This window comes from Haemaphysalis longicornis, unplaced genomic scaffold (genome assembly GCF_048455015.1).
Source record: "Haemaphysalis longicornis isolate Haplotype H1 unplaced genomic scaffold, Haemaphysalis longicornis Haplotype H1 scaffold_10, whole genome shotgun sequence".
Lineage (NCBI taxonomy): Eukaryota > Metazoa > Arthropoda > Arachnida > Ixodida > Ixodidae > Haemaphysalis > Haemaphysalis longicornis.
The window spans coordinates 122639424-122656549 of NW_027526204.1; the positions used below are offsets into that span (position 1 = coordinate 122639424).

Genomic DNA, 17126 nt, shown 5'->3' on the forward strand with positions numbered 1-17126 from the left:
CTATCACCCCCTTTCTCCTCTCTAATCTTTATATCCCCTCCTCCCCTCCCCACCGCACTGGGTTGTATGCAGGTGAGCCCCCAGTTGGGCTCAATAATATCCCCAGTGCACTTCCTTTTCCTTTTCACCCGAACCACCTAAGAAGAAGGAGGCCACCATTTTGAAGTGTTCCGCCAATTACGTATCGAATCGGCAGTACCATAGAGTTTCATACTAATATATACTAGAGGGAAATCTGTCGCTGCAGTCGCGGGCTGCCACGGGCGGCGCCATTGCTGCTACCGACGTTCCTCGTCTGCTTGGCTTAGCTAGCCATACGGCTTCTTTTTTGTCTCGAAGCCAAAATCAACAAAAAAAGTAACATTTTTTTTTGTTCATCGTACATTAAGCTTCTACAAAACTACTGACATTTTGGAGGTTCAATTTTATAATAACAACACAAATTTCATGAACAATCTACGATAATATTGTTGCTTTTTTGCACCCATAGCCAACGTTTCAGCCTGTTCATGAGCCATGCCAAGGACAAGTGGAACGTACCTGCCGGGTACATGGCGGCACGCTCGCTGAAGCGTGGCTTCCCTAGACAGTGGCGCCAGATTTCCCTCTAGCATATATTAGTATGAAACTCTATGGGCAGTACAAGTGCACAGCTGGGAGCCGCTATGTCGGCAGCGGCGTCGTTTCTGTGCCACCGTTGAACGGAAAGTGCGACCGCAGGCGAGAGCTCCTCGAACCTCTAGGCAAGGCAACCACTTGGCTCTGATGATAGAAATGTCAGCATTGGCGGGGTATTGCGACAAGCCTGGGATGACATCTCGGAAGGCTTGACCGAAAAGCTTGGCTTTTGGCTGCTATACACGAGCGCCGAAAAATTCGAAAATATTGAATTTTCGCATTCGGATCGAAGTGAATAACGAATAGAGAGCAATTCGATCAAATATTCGACAACCCCAAATATTCGTCCATCCCTACTCAAAACACCAGCCCAGAACACGTTGAAACACATCGGCAAGCGCAAACGCTTTCGCACAGCTTTCTCCAAATTATCGTCTGCTCCATCGGCAGGCGGTATCAGTACCGTAGTATCAGCCAAGCCGCGGCGAGCAGACGACCAGTTACGAAAGCTGCAGAGAAGGCCCGATGAGGTGCCGAAAAGATTTGAACCCCTCCGAGCGAATGGCGCTCGGGCAGCTTCTTTTCTCTCGCGCTGGAGGGCGTTGCAGTCAACGGTCTCAGCAGCGTCTGTTTGACAACTTTATTAGAACAACGAGTAAAGGTTTGTTTTGCAAGCTGTATCCTCATATACAAATTAAAGCCGTTCCACTCAATGTGAAAGCTGTCGGAAGTGCAGAGCAGTGATTCGCCATAACAGGCTGCAGCGCTGTTATCCGCTCACTGCTACCACCCAACGCATTTCAAATTTCCCGCCTTCGCAGTGCTCGCGCACTCCCTGCCTGAAACTGCGCCAACAGGAGTTCTGTTCTTTTTGTGCTTGCTTTTATCCTTGCAAATGCCAGCAATGCACTGCCACTTTTTTCTCGCTTACTATCGTAAAAGCCAACCCAACGAGCGTTCCTAACTAAATGTACGCGGGCGCTGCCGGTTAATTACGTATATTTTTCCTCAAATGTGCCTACAGTTTTCTTTGCACTAAACAACGGGGAGCTGTATGCCAAGCACCACCGGTTCATGAGTTTCGAATGCATATGACTATATAAACCGCTCGGCTTTCGAAGTCTCTGGGTTACGCCGCGACGACAGCCGCTACGACAGAACGTCATGTGGCTCTACTTTGGTCCAGCGAGCGAGCTACGACGACAAGGCGAGCCCTTAAAGTGCTCTGCACTTAAAAGTATACCTTACACCGTGGTACCGTCCTTCTAGCCCTAGCAAGCACCGTTTCCCCTCCATGCCCCCCAGTGCCAGCCGTACCTTGGGGTGGGCGTCCCCTAGCTTGGCGTGGCTGCCAGTGGCAGGCGGCGAGCGGCTGGCTGCCAGCGAAGGCACGACGCCCACCACCTTGGGGCGGGTGGCGCCGTCCTTCTTGGTAGGGATCCGCGACGGCCGCGGCCGCTCCTCTCGGTACTCGTCCAGGCTGCTCTCCGAGGACTCCGAAGAGGGCGAGTCCAGGCCCTTGCCTGCGGTCGCCGGCGGGGTCGGTGTGGTGGCGGCCGCCGACGGGCTGCGCTTGGAGCCGGCCTCGTTCCAGCTGGGTGGCCCCGCGGCCACCCGGGTGGGCGAGTAGGTGAACGCCAGCCCCGTGGCCTGGCGAACGGCACCCCCGTCGCCGCTGCCGGGTCTCCCCGTGGGCGACTTGGTCGCCGGCTCCGAGGCAGCAGTCTCCATGGGCGGAGGGCTGTAGCTGAAGCCGCCGCCGCGCGTCGGGCTGTAGGGCCGCTTGGTGTCCTCGCCAGACACCTTCGGAGGAACAAGCGAGCGAGGGAAATTTAGTCCAGGGTGCACTTGGCAGCCTCACTATTCTGAAAAAAATGTTAAAATTAAGTTTATTCCCCAGAGCGCTTCGCTACTGTGAAAGATAGCCCACCTTTAGTTATAAAACAATGGCATTGGTGGGTGTGATGCAATGCCTACGGTTGTCGCTGAAGAGGGTAGAACGACTTCACTTACAAAATGCTCCCCATCCCCCCCCCCTCCATGGTGAATTAGGAATGAGAACATGTACAATTAGGAGATGATATATTGAACTTTATGACAAAAGCCTTGCCACTTGTGAAATCACTAAAATGTAGATAACTGCATGTACATTTCAGCCTATACACCGTATTTCTGTGCATATAACCTACATGAACAGTGTACCAATATGAATGGGGCCATGAAGACAATATACCAGTTTGATTTATTAAAAAGACTACTCTGTCCCAATAACAACAAAAGAAAATTTATTACAGACTTCAAGCACATAATCGAGGTTTTAAAGAAAACAGGCGATGCAGTGGTGACTGCACAGCCCATTCCACCACTTTCTCTACGATATCACAGAATCCTGTTGCGTGATTGGTGGACACCAATCCAGGCCACCGCCACGAACAATGACTGGGCGACCGCAGCGGGGCCTCTAGTAGCATTTTATCGCATCATTTGAATGCTAACAAGCAGTTAAACCATTAAAAATTCCAGTTTTTAGTGCTGGCTTAAAACATCACTCATCCCCATACCATGTCACTGTAGCACAAAATTTGAAATTTTTTTTAACTGTTCCATTTTTTTTTTCAGCTACAAAAGTCTTTTATGGCTGGAATGGCACTGAGTGTGTTACCAAAGCCTAGTCCTTTCAAGTTGAACAAGGTCGTATTTTGTCACCATGGCGATGACATGACGCATGCATAGACCATACGTCCCGTTTTAGCCTGGACAGTACCGTTTTCGAGGTCCACTACTGCTGTCCCATCTTTTTGTCCCAATAAACAATCATGTACCGTTTTCACAGGACTGCGTGGTTTCAAAATTGGCACAAAGTGAGTCGAAGAAAACCAAAACTGTCCCGACTTGCTAAAGTACATTTTACAAATATGACCTTACAAAGAGAGTAAAATTTAGATCGGTTTTTGTCCACAAACGTCTCTTTTTTTTTCCCCCGTGAACATGCAAGACTAGGTACTAGTCTTGTGGGATAAAGTCCTGCTTAAAAAAAATTCAACCGTTTGCAAAATACACCAAAGAGGAACCCAAAGCAGGACTTTCCAATTGAATGGACATAATTGAACTTAAAGTGGGATTGTTCTCTCGGCCAGAGTAAAGGCTTTGTGCAAGATGACATTTTAAATAAGAGCATTTATGCCTTAATTTTTTTTTTCTCTCAATTTCAGTCTTCAGAGCAAAGACTGCGTATGCATGGCATTACACCGGCCTGCAATTCCTTGTACACATTAGCTCTCGTAGGTAACTAGCAACGAATCGAGCAGCAGAAAAGTCAGTACCGTGAAACAGCTAACTCTTTTCTGCGCAGAACATCAGCTGCACTTTTTTTTTTGTTTCTGTTGTTGATTTAGGTGCAACCTTTGAAACGTGCAAGCGAAAGCAATGAAGGCTAGAGCGTGTGTGCCAGTAGGCAACTGCCTAACACGCACAAGGTGTGCGTGTAACGACCTTGTGAAGGTCTAATAAGAATCTGCTGTTTTTATCTGAAAGTACACAATGATTATCTAAACAAGACAGCTGGGAGTGGGCGCCTGCCCTGCTGATATCACGTCTATGCCTTTTTGTGACAGCATTAAATGAGCACGTGTGAAAACGAGTGAGATGCCAACCACCCCTTCCGATAATAAAAATGCCGTTTTGCGGCCTAGTCGGAGCCATCACGGTCGAGTACTACAGTGTGGGAGAGAAGCAACCACTGCCAAATCTGTTGTATGCTAACAGACCAATAATCTTGACATACGTTTCACTCATGCATCCAACATTCTAACTGCCTAAACTCCGCATCAACAGAAATAAGAAAAAAGAAAACCCAATGTGCACACACACATTCGTTGTGTTATTATGCAGTCTAATTAGTGCTCTTAGGAGTGTTTAGGCCCCAATTTGTGTACGCAGGGTTTTCAAGACTTACAACTCGTCTCCCTAGCCTCGTCCTTCCAAGTCCTTCCCCATCTTTAGGCTTGTTAGCATGCTCCTAACACACAGTCCACGAACATTTCCGCCATGTTGAAGAAGTCCTCAGGGTGCATTTTACCACTTTCTCGCTTTCCAAAGTGCCCTTCAGTATCTAAAAACGCAATCAAGCCACTCACACTGAATTGAGCCAATGCTGCTCACATTAGGCACTTTTTTCGCTGCTTTTCAAGTGTCTTTTAGCGATTATATACAAAATCAACCCCTCAAGCAGAACGATGCCGACGCGGCTCACATTCGGCCGTTATCCAAGCCAACCCAATGATTGATTGATTTTGATTGATTGTACGGTTTAACGTGCCGACACAACGCAGGCGATGAGGCGCGCTGTAGTGGAGGGCTCTGGATTAATTTTGACCACCTGGGGATCTTTAACCTTCGCCGAAATCTAATACACGCGGACGTTTTTGCTTTTTGGCTCCATCAGAAAAGCGGCCGCCGCGGTTGGGATTGAACCCACATCCTCGTGCTCAGCAGCGCAACCCCTTGGCCATTGAGCCCCCGCAGCGGGTCCAGGTCGAGCCAAGCTCACCTGGTAGGTGTACTCCCTGGTGAAGGGGGCTGTTGCTTTCGTGGTGAACGCCATGGCCGCCCGTCCGGCCGGACGCGGGGTGCTCGTGTCTGCGGGTCCCACGGCGTCCTCCTGCGCCGCGTCCCCCCCACCCAACTTAGCGGCCGCGCCCTTTGACCCCGTGGTGGGGGGCCAGAACTGGGCCGGCCCCCCGCTGCCGCCGCCCTTGCGGTAGGTGCCCTCGGGCGACGTCTGCTCGGCCAGGGGCACCAGCTTCTCGCGCGACCGCGACAGCTCCAGTCGCGTGACGTCCTGGTCGCGGATGCTCTTCTCGGTGAAGCCACTCTCGAGGCGTGTCTCCGACTTGGTCGGCCGCAGCTGGCGCTCGTCTCCGAGACCGCCCGCCCTGCCCGGGCCGAGGACCGACGCCGCCGACGCCCCCTTGGGCAGCCGGTCGTCGGTGACGTACACCTCGTGCACCATCCCGGTGCCGGGGTCCTCCAGACAGATCACCCGCACCCCGTCCTCGCCCTCGCCGGACAAACTCTTCTTGAGAGGCTCCTCCCGCGGTGAGGAACTCGCGACCTTCTTGCCGACCTCCGTCTTGACAGCTCCGGGCAGCTCCTTACCGCCGTGCGGACTGACCTTGCCGCCCTCGGCGAGCTTCGAGGCTTTCGTGGCCGGGGGCTCTGCGGCGGCCGACTTCGCCCCGGGTGGTTGCACTCCGGGGCTCTTCTTCGCAGCGAGCTCCGCAGCTCCGCTCACCGGACGAGCTTCCTTTGCCGTCGCCTGAAGGTTTGCAGCGGAGCCCGACGACGAGCCGGCCGCGGTGTGCAGGGGGGAATGGGACGCCGTCGCAGCAGCAGCAGCAGCAGCAGCCATGCAGGCAGCACGGTCACATTAGGACAGGAAGGGGGCGTGCGTGAGGAGAGAGAGAGGGGGTAGAGAAGAAGAGAATACAAAGGAACGTTAGTGGGCACGCGCGGTGAGGGGTGCATGCGTATGTGCCCGGGGGCAGCAGCTTTTTGCAACCGTTCCAAGCAAACTGCGATTCAGAGGACCATGACGCTGAGAAAAACTTTATGTGCACTCTCGACAAGCAGTGCTCGGCAAAAAAGTGAGTGAAAGAGGGCTTCCTGAATGCTGCGACAGACTGGCTGTCTCATCCAGGCAAGGTAGGCCGCACGAAAGTCGCTTGGGCCTACAAAGCACTGTCGTCTAAACGGGGCAATACGCATGCGTGCTGCTCAAGTGCACACGACGACACCCTCGCGACTAGAATGCACGCGCTGCAACTAGTTAGTGACAAACCCCCCCCCCCGCCGTGGCCCAGAACAATGCCCATTTATTCCTCCGCCCACCGCCAAATAAATTTGGTTTGATTTGAATAAGCGGCGCCACGCCCGATCGCACACAATGGGGAATTGAAAATGCAGAATCCACGTGACGCGCATTTCGCGACGTCTTGCAGGGTCAGGGTGCACTGATCAATAAGGACTGGGTGAGTACAAAAGCAACTAACACTGAGCATCGCTGAAAATGTTTACTGACAAAAGGCCGAGAAACATCTGTATGCAATGTGCTGAAACCGCTCACGCAGACATCTATACGTGATGTAGGTCGTCTTTTGTTTATCTTTACTTCCAGGATGCCCCACTCATGGCTGCACAGAAATACTAGTCTAACCATGGCAATTAAAAAAAAAGGGGGGGCTAAAAACCCATCTAGCTAAGCAACCTTGAACATTGTAGTCATTACAGCAGATGGATCTACAGAGCCGGTGTACGGATGAATAAGCAAACGTGAATTGAAGGCTAAGCACCGGGTTCCACTGGGCTCGACAAAGCATCAATACTCCTTCATTCCACCTTTTTTAAGGCTGCACCTAAAGCTAGAACTACATATTCTTTCAAATTGGCTACAAAACTTGCAATGTAACATTTTTCAGTGCCTTTACTTTCTTGCTTAGGTAAGGTCATCTAACTAAAAAACAATGAACAAAGTGAAAAGGCTTTGACATGCATTGCGTCCCTATCGCTTTTCTCGTGGAACCAGATTGCTCCCTCGACAGACAATGCGAGAAAATGAACACCAGAACCTTAAAACGTCTTCCACACCGTTACTTTTTTTTTTCCTGCCTGCTCTATTTACCCGTATCCATCTTGTGTAATGAACATGCCCCCTTTCACAGAAAGCACAGCTCTAAAATTGTCTTTTTTTTTTTTTGCCTATGCCCCCACGTAACTTATAAGTGCACCCCTGACCTTCTATCAGAACAATGTCACAAGAAGCCGCTTTTGCAAAATATCCGTCGCTTCGCTTGCTTCAAGGCAGCTGGTATCTTAAAAAAGCCCGTTATCTTGCTGGCCATATCGCAGTACATCTTATCTAGTAACCTTGCAAAAATTCCCTGCTTCAATGTTAGAGCTCTTATGGAAAGCCTCAAGCCATATCAAGCACGTTCCTAAATACACCACTTTCAATATACAAGTGCAGTGGAACCCTGATGATATGTCCCCCAGACTTACAATGACCCGCTTCTTACGACGGATCACAGTGGTCCCGGCAAACTCCCCATAGAAACAATGCACTAAAGACCCCGGTTCTACAATGCTTGGGTGCCCGCAGTCCGCTTCATACAACGCACCCTGGCGGGGATAAACTGGCGTTTTCCCCACCATTTACACCGCTTTGCTGCCTCGTTCTGACCTTTCTTTATTCTTAACCCCCGTTTGACGCTGCTTGATGCGCCAAGGTCCGCAGGCGGGTCAGACCACTTGCTGAACAGACGCAAGCAAGCAGGCGGGGTACTGGCGGGCGGGAGTTAACCTTTGACGGCCCCACGCAGCAGAAGAACGCCAAGGCACCAACTGTGAGAATTTAAAGCCCAGGTGAACGGCGGACCCCGAATTTGAAGCTCGCACCAAGTCGACGAACGTGAAAACACTTACGACGCAATGGCGATGACTGCACACATGCCTTCCTCACCTGCTCGATCTAAGTTTCTTCCTTTCACGACGCTCTCTCACCCCCCCTCTCTGCTCTCTGCTTATCAGCATCTTCCAAAGCCGCGTTGTCGATCTATTCCTTCCTTTCCCGCCTTTTTTCTATCGCTGCCTTGTACTATTCTTCATTTAACTTGGCCTTGGAGGTTTCACAATTTGCTCGGCCGTGTGGGCCTTACCAGCTTATCTCGTGTGTGCGAGAGGAGCAAGGCTGGCAGGCTAACGCAGGCACCACGGAGGGGAGGAGGGCATAAATAGGAGTTTCTTTTTATTTCAGATAAATGTTCACAAATTACGCAAGAACGCGCTAAATATACTCGTTCAAATAAGGTCTTATCCCACCTGTTGCATCAGACTGTCTACTAGGCCAGCATTTATGTGACCGCATCCTGATCATACGACTCTTTCGCACGGTCTCTTGAAAGTCGTATTATCGGGGTTCCACTGTGGTTACAATTGACCGCGTCAAGTAAGTTTCAGAACTTTAATACTTATATCTTTTTTTGTTGCAGCTTTACCGCAAACCCCGAAAGACAACCTATAGGCCTACCGTCACATTCTCTACTTTGCGGCCAGCAGAACAATAGCTGCAAGGTACGATTTGAATATAAAAAAATAAAACAACAAATACCTCGCAAACGAAACAACTCACCCAGACAATGAGCCACTTCAAGCCACTCAAACTTCCAGTAACACCCACAACACCAGCCCAGCATGCCGTGTGCAACATAACGTGCCGAACAAGACCCACCAGTGAGCCGTATGGAGATATATTCAAGCCGACTCAATCCATCCTCCCAGAGACAGAAATTTTCGAGATGCGAGGAAGTTGCCAGGTCAGCTAGCATGCGAGCAGGTGTGCAAAACGTGTCACCGCATTCCTGACATGCACTGGCCCGACACCGTAAGCATTTTTCACCCAAAGCACCCCCCCCCCCCCCCCAAAAAAAAAGGCAAGATGCAAACACGAATGCCTAAAAAAAAAAAAAAAATGCACCGCAGGATCTTGCAAGAAACCTTTTGAGCAAACTCCTGGATGTGTTATCGATGCGACACCACCAACACACCGGCAGGCAGACACAGCACACCACCATCTTTCCCTGCCACCAACGGTCAGGCACATTTTTTATTTCTTTTCCAAACCCAGGCACAAGCCATTGCTACTTACCAATTACGCACTTTGAGCAGATAGCCTCAAGCAAAAACTAAATACCCCTGCCACATGGCAAATCCAATGTAATTCAAATCGAATGTCATTCATTCAAAATGACATTTGTTTGCTGCTGCCACAGGAAGTGTAATGACATTCCATCAAAATGACATTACGGACCAAATGAGTTTGCGGAACCCATTCGACTGCGTTCTGCCAGAAAATGTATTATTATCTCAACACCGGAGACCCGGTGGGAATGCCCACTGATGATTACTAAAGCATCAGTAGCATGTTATTATTTTAATTTAATAATAACATGCGTATAATTTTTTAACCAATTATTTATTCATATGCGTTGTGCCACCCATCGCAGGGCCCACCATATGCACGCCGCTCGAGCGCCAGCTTGACCTGGCTTGGCTCATGATGTTTGTGTTCAATACGTTGCTCGCAACTGTGCTTAAAGTGCATCCAAAAAGGCAGTAAAGGTGTTTAATAAAGCTCTTTTCACACGGTTTTCGCAAATATTGAAGCGCTTGCTAAAATATTTTCTCTACGCAAGTTTTTACCCATCGGAACTGCCATCATTTGCGAATGACATTAATTCTGGTCGTGTAGCAGAGTGTCAAGAAAATGGCATTGAGTCAAACGAATGGCATTTGATGGGAATGACATTGAATTTTCCGTGTTGTACGGGTATAAGGTGTTAAATGCAAACTGCTTTAGAGGCCCAACTACGGTCAAAATTGTTTTTCGAACTTTCCACGCCGCCGTAGTTTTTACACACCCTTCAGTGAAAAACTAAGATGACACAAATTGTTTTATTGCTTCAGCAAGGGGCTAAGGAAGCCTTTCGAGAAAGTGAGAGGCTAAATTAGGTGGTTTGGAGCTGCCCTTTCATTCACTGTACCTCACGTTTTGCACAAACTAAGAATTCAATCGTAGCTGCACATATACTTCACGTATTAGTCTAATGAATCTTGACTGCGCCCAAGACTTCAGCAGAATAACATTAACAGTTTAGGCTGACCACCACACAAATGCGTACTTGTGCCCCCCCCATACCAGCCAAATCTGAAGTCAACAATGAAAACAGATGCACTTTCGAGTGAAGGCAAGAAAAAGGCGAGAAATTTGTAGACATAATGAAAACGTAAAAAGACAAAAGCACTCACCCCATCTCCATGCAGTGGACTCTTGTCGTCGGGAGACTTGGGTTCCTGGCTGAGACGCTGTTCTTTTTTCGCCGCGTCCATGGGCAACATGACGGCCACGCCACCCACTGGAATTGTCCTCTGAAACAGCAAGTGTCGACAAACCATCGCATTTTAGACATTTCACAACACAGCCTTCATAAGGGGGCACATGGGTCTTTGGGACCGAAAAATTGTCCCAAAAAAAGCATTTTTTTAGGTATCAATTTTTCCTTGGTTTGCAGTTTTTCCTCTGAAAATTCCGTACATGGAACAGTACCAGGTACTTATAAAAGCCATAGAGGCTTGATTTCAACAAAGATTTACTATAACGTGATTCTCCAATATCGGATGTCAAAGATCCTAGTTAGTTGCACAGCACGGTTAGTGGGCTACCTCTGTACCAAACATTTTGCACATCCTGATCACCATAATAGTTATGAATGTCCATGTAACGGCCAAATCTGGGGTATTTTTTGTCAACAACAAGCATCGATAATTTTACTTTCACTATTTTTAGACGTTGAATATCATAAAAGATGGTCCTTTTTAAGTTCCATGAGAAATAAAAGTTTACCAGTTGAAATTTTAAAAATTTTTGAAACAGGTGGTGACATACCTTAAAGGAGTACTGACACGAAATTTCTCGCTTTCAGTTTTTATGCTGTAAAGAATACCTATGGTCCCAGTAATTACGAAAATCGAACCGAAAGGCGTCAGCCACCAACATATAATTAATTATAGCACGTTTATTGCAACCACTTTCAAATTCGGTCGCCGCGCGGGAAAATGGCCGTTCGAAGGAGAGCCTGCAAGCGGACTGCCTGACGTCACGGTCTCCGTGACGTCGGACCGTGACGTCATGGTCTCCGTGACGTCAGGGACGTTCGCTGCATCGTCTGCTACGGATTGCACGCGGTTCACACTAAAGCGCTGGACACATGTACGATTTGTACACTCGATTCGCATGCGACTGATCGTTACGACTGTCACCACGACTAGTCGTACGCGTGAATTTGAGACACATGACCCGATGCGTGCATGCGATGCGTCGTCGGCGTCGCTCCGCCCACCGTTTTTGCTCCATGGTCAACTACGACTATCGCTGAGCTGAATTTGTAGACCCCGCGCTTTTAATCGCAAAAAATGGATAAAGCAGGCAATCGTGAAACGTTTCCTGCCTTCGGAAACAGTTCGCGCACACGCCGGCCGCGCCTGCCAGCTCGGACACTCAGCGGCTCGATCCGGCGCAGACCACGGTAGCAAGACGGTAGCAACCGCTTGTCGCTGCTCTTCTGAATCAATCTGATCGTTAAAATGAAGTTCCACATGCGAGAAAGTAGGTGTTAGTGTGGTGAAAAATTGTGCTTGGGATTGTTATCAGGGCTTATTTTAAAAGCGGCGATCAGATATCTGCCGCGATGCAAGCGTATACGCTGACCGGCCCCCCGCGGCGCGCGGCGGGCGGTGCGCCGACCGGTCGAGAGATGGCAATACCTGCGCGGAAACGTGAAGTGCGCACTTCGCAAGCCTTGCTCACAGCGGTACCGCAGCCAAGCCAAACCTCCTATCGAAGCGAGACCGCCCACAACAACAGCGCAGGCTATCGCTTCCGGTTCCGGAAACAACTGTATGACGTCATGCTGAATCGGCCGCAAAATCGCGGATAGCCTGACGTCACACCCTAAGCGATTTCGCTAGTGCTGCCGATTTGTAATAGTTCGCGGCCAAGGCAATTAAAATCGATTTTTGATGCGTTTCCAGCCTCGGATCGCTCCAAAAATTTCTGTGGGTAATCTGTACAAACTACTGAAGCCAATTATATCGTTATTTAGGCCTCTAAATTTGGTGTCAGTACTCCTTTAACTCTTTCGCTACCGCGCCTATCAAAATCGATCAATTTGATCGATACTTTTGGGAGCGCCTTTTCATAGCGTTCCAGGCGTTTCTCGAACAAGTAAAGCTGTTCGGAGTTAGATCAGAAAATGGCCTTTCAAAATCAGTTTTGTTTTCATTTTTGCAACGGAAACGTGATTTTTGACACGCTTTTGAATCACCTGGTTGTGGAAAAGGGGCGTGGTCATCGCGCCTCAAGGCTACCAACGAAGAATGCGTACAACTCGTAATTACTCTGCACCAGCGCTTGTTTTTTGCTATCAGGGCGTGAATGGGGAACTAGCAAACGATTTTCAATCGTCAGGTTCACGCTCTGACAGTAATAATCCCAGAAATCGGCTGAAAATGTCAAGCAGTGCCTGGTTGCAAAGCTACTTTATGATTTTAGGCAGTTTTATTGCCTTTGCGCAAGTTGTCCTAAGTACTCTGGTAGTTCTACTTACCCCAGGACCATTCCCAAACAGTTTACAACAGTTTCGGTTTCGTTTCTGCATCGCGAAATTCATATTTAGCGCAACTACGCAGTTACCCAACTTCAAGGCTAACTGCCATGGCGCCTGAAGCGTCCGCGACTGATCCTCGAACAAAGCACGCCGCTCCTCATTTCCCCCCACCCTAACCCGATTTCTGCGATAAGAACTTCAGATGCAAGTCAAAAGGTCACACCCAGTCGCCAGATATCTGTTCCGCCGAGGACAGCGCCTCAAACCGGCCTTACACTGCCAGCTGTTCGCCTTCCAGTTTCGTTTTCATGCGAGGGTATATCCGGGTGTCTAATGTTGCTGCTTAGTTGAACTGTCTATTCGGACGGAGTCTCTGATAAGTTTTTGTACTGTTTCATTTGAAAAATGTTAGGTGGCGCTGCAATAGAGGAGGCTCGTTGTGCTGATCTTTTTTAGCGCGCGACTGCTACTCGGCCAAAGATCGCAGGGGACGATTCTAGCGCATCGTACCTCATTTTTGCAAGCAAGGCTACAATTGCGAGTAAGAAGATGATAATAAAGCTCAGCTTTATGTTTTGAGAGATAACTGACCGTGAACGACAACAAACATCAGCCACGGCGTTCCGTTTTCAACTTCATGCATGTTTTTTTCTGCATCGCGTGCTTGTCCCAAATATTGTGCTCCCTGTAAATGCAAAGTCAGCCATTGACAAGATGTTTTTACGTTATGTGGGGGCAAATTGGTGCCTCTGATAACGTCAAACCGCCAGATTTATTCCAAGGAACCACCCAAAATTGCACAGTTTGAATTAGAGGTTGGGCTTCACCGCATGACACGAGCACCGTGCGTGCTAACATTTTTTTTTTATATCTGAAAAACTGTTCCGCGCAAGTCGACATTTTTTTTAGGGTGTGTTTTTGAAATGTTTCCCTGCAAAATGTATATTCTATTTTTTTTCTACTACCGGTGGTTTGATATACACAACTCCTTTTTTATCATTTTTTTCGACAACTTGACAAAACTTTTGATTTTGATATTTTTTTTCACAACTATGATATATGAAAACCTTTAAAAAACTGGTGTTATTGGAAAGGCCGTTAAATAATCTGCATTTTGTGCTCCTGCAATTAGTGCCTAAATAATTTTTTAGCAGAAAAAAAATGTTTTCTTGGACCCCCCAAAATTGGTCAATTTTCTGCGGTAGCGAAAGAGTTAACGCAAGCCACACAATAAATGAAAGATCAAAAGTCCTGCATGTCGTACCCCTGCGCACCACCAACTGAGATTTCAGAGAAAAATCTCAACCAGCTTTTAAAGCACGCAAAAAAAGAAAAAAAAATATGCGGCTCATCAATCCGATTCAAGCCAAGGCGAAGAAGTTCCCAACCTTGGTTTCCTTCTTGGGCGGTGGTGCCTCGGTGGCCGGGCTGGTGGCAACTTGCTGCTGAGCGGCGGCCTTGGCCGACATGCGCGACAGCTCGGCCGATCCTTCCTCGCTCGGTGACCGGCGAAGTCCTGAGGTCAGGGTGTGCCGCTTGCTCTCTTCGGAGGCGGCCGGTCGCGGCGGGTACGTTAACGCTGCAATGGAAGGTTTCCACAGCTGTAACTCTAGAAAATGCGCCCTCCACCGGGAAACGCAATTCGTTCAGACCTAGTGTAGTTCCACTGTTGAACTCCGCCTTCGTTCCAAGACCCCCCTTTTGCGATGAGATCAGAATTATACAAAACAATAGCAGACAGCTAAGTACAGCCAGGTACAAAAATTGGTCGCTTATCTGCTTACAGTATTAATTCGACTACAAAGCGAGGGTGCGGTTTGGAGACTCAAAAAACAAAAGTATATTTCTAAGCTTCGAATATAAGGCGGGGTATGACTTTGAGACTACAGATTTCGGGGAAAAAATAAAAACCACGACCTATATTTGAATAAATACAGTACTCATCTGCAACAAATGTTGAAAAATCGATAGTAGCCATCTCTCTCTCTCTCTCTCTCTCTCTCTCTCTCTCTCTCTCTCTCTCTCTCTCTCTCTCTCTCTCTCTCTCTCTCTCTCTCTCTCTCTCTCTCTCTCTCTCTCTCTCTCTCTCTCTCTCTCTCTCTCTCTCTCTCTCTCTCTCTCTCTCTCTCTCTCTCTCTCTCTCTCTCTCTCTCTCTCTCTCTCTCTCTCTCAATTCAATGCAATTCAATCACATCCACACTGCATGTGCACCTGTTGGGATCTTCCGTTTCCGCTACACTTAGAACAGCTCGAGGCAGCACATTTTGTTCCAGTGTTCATCTCACCTGTCTACAATATTGCTTTTAACGTATTTTTTTTTTTCATTTGCTAACATCCAAAAATCCAACACGCCTTGTTAAGTGGAACACTGCTACTGTCATTTATGGGCTGATATTTTGCTTCAAATATGCCCGAGGTTTTCTTTGCACTGAATAATGCAAACATTTACAAGCCATGGCAGCAGTTTCGGTAGTTTGGAACCATCCTGCCCATGTATATACTTTGTGTTCAAGCATACTTTCAACCGTTTCTGGCCAGGTGGCAGACACAACAGACAGACACAACAGACAACTGGCTGACAGACACAACAGGAAGACCAGAATTTTCACGTTTGCTTAGCACTAGGAAGACTGCTGTCTTAAAAAATAAAGAACTCGCTTCTCGTTTTGTAATTCCAGGTGCCGGTTCTCGCACACACACACAAAAGAAACATCATTTTAATAAGCTTACATTCCAAAATGACTTTTTTTTTGTCGTGAAATTGTGGCAAAACATGTGGCCAGCAGCAGCAAGACTGCGCCAAAGAGTGGCCCAATGCCATTTCTGCAGAAAGGGGGAAATGAAAAGTTGCACTAAACCGGTGTCAAACAAATGATGAACCCCCTCAAACTCACTGAGATAGGTAGAGGCTGGATTTTTTGGCAATAAAAAAAAGCTCATTTTAGGCACTGAAAATAGGCACGCAACACAACGTTTTAGGTTTCCAACGTCGCTAATATTGCATTTTTACATAAAATGCACATAACTTCAAACGAAGACAAGCGTGGCCTGTATCCACGACAGGAAAGACAAAAATGTTACCGTTTATGATGGCACCAAGGCGCTAACCGTTGAACAGAGCCGTTCAATCGACCCATAAAACTACCAACTAATGACAATTCATTTTCTTAATTCAACAAACGCACTGCCCCCATTCGTGTTCACCTGCACTGTTGCTTCCTCGAGCGTCGCATACACGAAACAGGCATAAAAAATAATACTCGAAGCTGGGAATACTGACTCAAAAAAGCAGTACTTTGTGTCTGCCTGACACGATTAAATTACGACACAACATACACGTATTATAAATGTAATAGAGGCAAAGGTTTATTAGAACTTAACATGTTCTTACATGAAGACTGTTAGGTACAACTCTGGCAATTTTCTCATTGACGTTACCCCAATCGTAGAAGCAAGACGCCCGAACACTGCCGAATACACTCCCACACATTTGAAGAGCAACTTTCGAAACATGCTTAGCAGCCAAACAGCTTTTTGATTGAAAAGCTTATTTTAGAGCCCGTCAGTAGTCTGAATTTTAAGGATTAAGGAAATGCAGCTGCACAGCGATGTTTCGCCTATGGCTCTTCAATACCGGAGTCATCTTCTAACAAAACTTTGAGAGTAGAGGGCAGCGCAATGAACGAGACAAAGCGGAGATGAGGCAAACACAAGCGCTTGAACAAAAGCATGTTCAAGTTATGATGAACAAAAGTTATATGAACAAAAGCCTGTTCAATGCTCAACCGTTGCATTAAAAAATTTAGTTGGGTTGGAATATGGTTCTATAGAAACAACGATGCGACTGCACACGTTTTAAGAAATCTGTTTGGAGAGTACGCGAAACGTCGTCTAAGAATCACTGAAAATTGTGAAAGGGATAGCAAACTACGCCGTCTCCAGGTTGTCAATTTGGGGATATAAGCGTCCCATTTCACTGCTTCTAGCGGTTGTTTTCCGAGAGTTTGTTGAACTATAGGACCAGGCTGAACCCCATAGAGTTCTTACCAGTCAATGCTGCCCGGTAACATGTACAACGATTTAAACTGCACTCGAATAGGAAACTTGAGACTAAATAGTATTCATATAGGCGCCAATTTCGGAAAAAGGGCATTTACAGGTGTTCATAAGCATTTAGGCGCAAATGCCAAAATAGGCATTTATAGGCACTATAACAACACCCCAAAAGCTCTTCTTAACCTCTAAATCATGCGTATGTATCAAAAATGGTGCGATAGGAGTGCAAGCAAC

At 47.7% G+C, this 17126-nt stretch overlaps 1 protein-coding gene across 5 annotated transcripts in view; it reads right to left on the minus strand.

Moving 5' to 3' along the window:
- Positions 1-17126, minus strand: part of Cora (erythrocyte membrane protein band 4.1 like coracle) — a 48640-nt gene that overhangs the window by 14129 nt on the left and 17385 nt on the right. For 4 of the 5 annotated variants that reach the window (XM_077690552.1, XM_077690554.1, XM_077690553.1 and 1 more), the window contains exons 11-14: positions 14225-14415; positions 10480-10599; positions 5168-5935; positions 1936-2421 (exon numbers count right to left, since the gene is read on the minus strand). In XM_077690552.1, coding sequence (XP_077546678.1) covers positions 1936-2421; positions 5168-5935; positions 10480-10599; positions 14225-14415 — 1565 coding nt within the window. The remainder of the gene's footprint in view (positions 1-1935; positions 2422-5167; positions 5936-10479; positions 10600-14224; positions 14416-17126) is intronic. The other variant, XM_077690555.1, reaches the window with a different exon arrangement.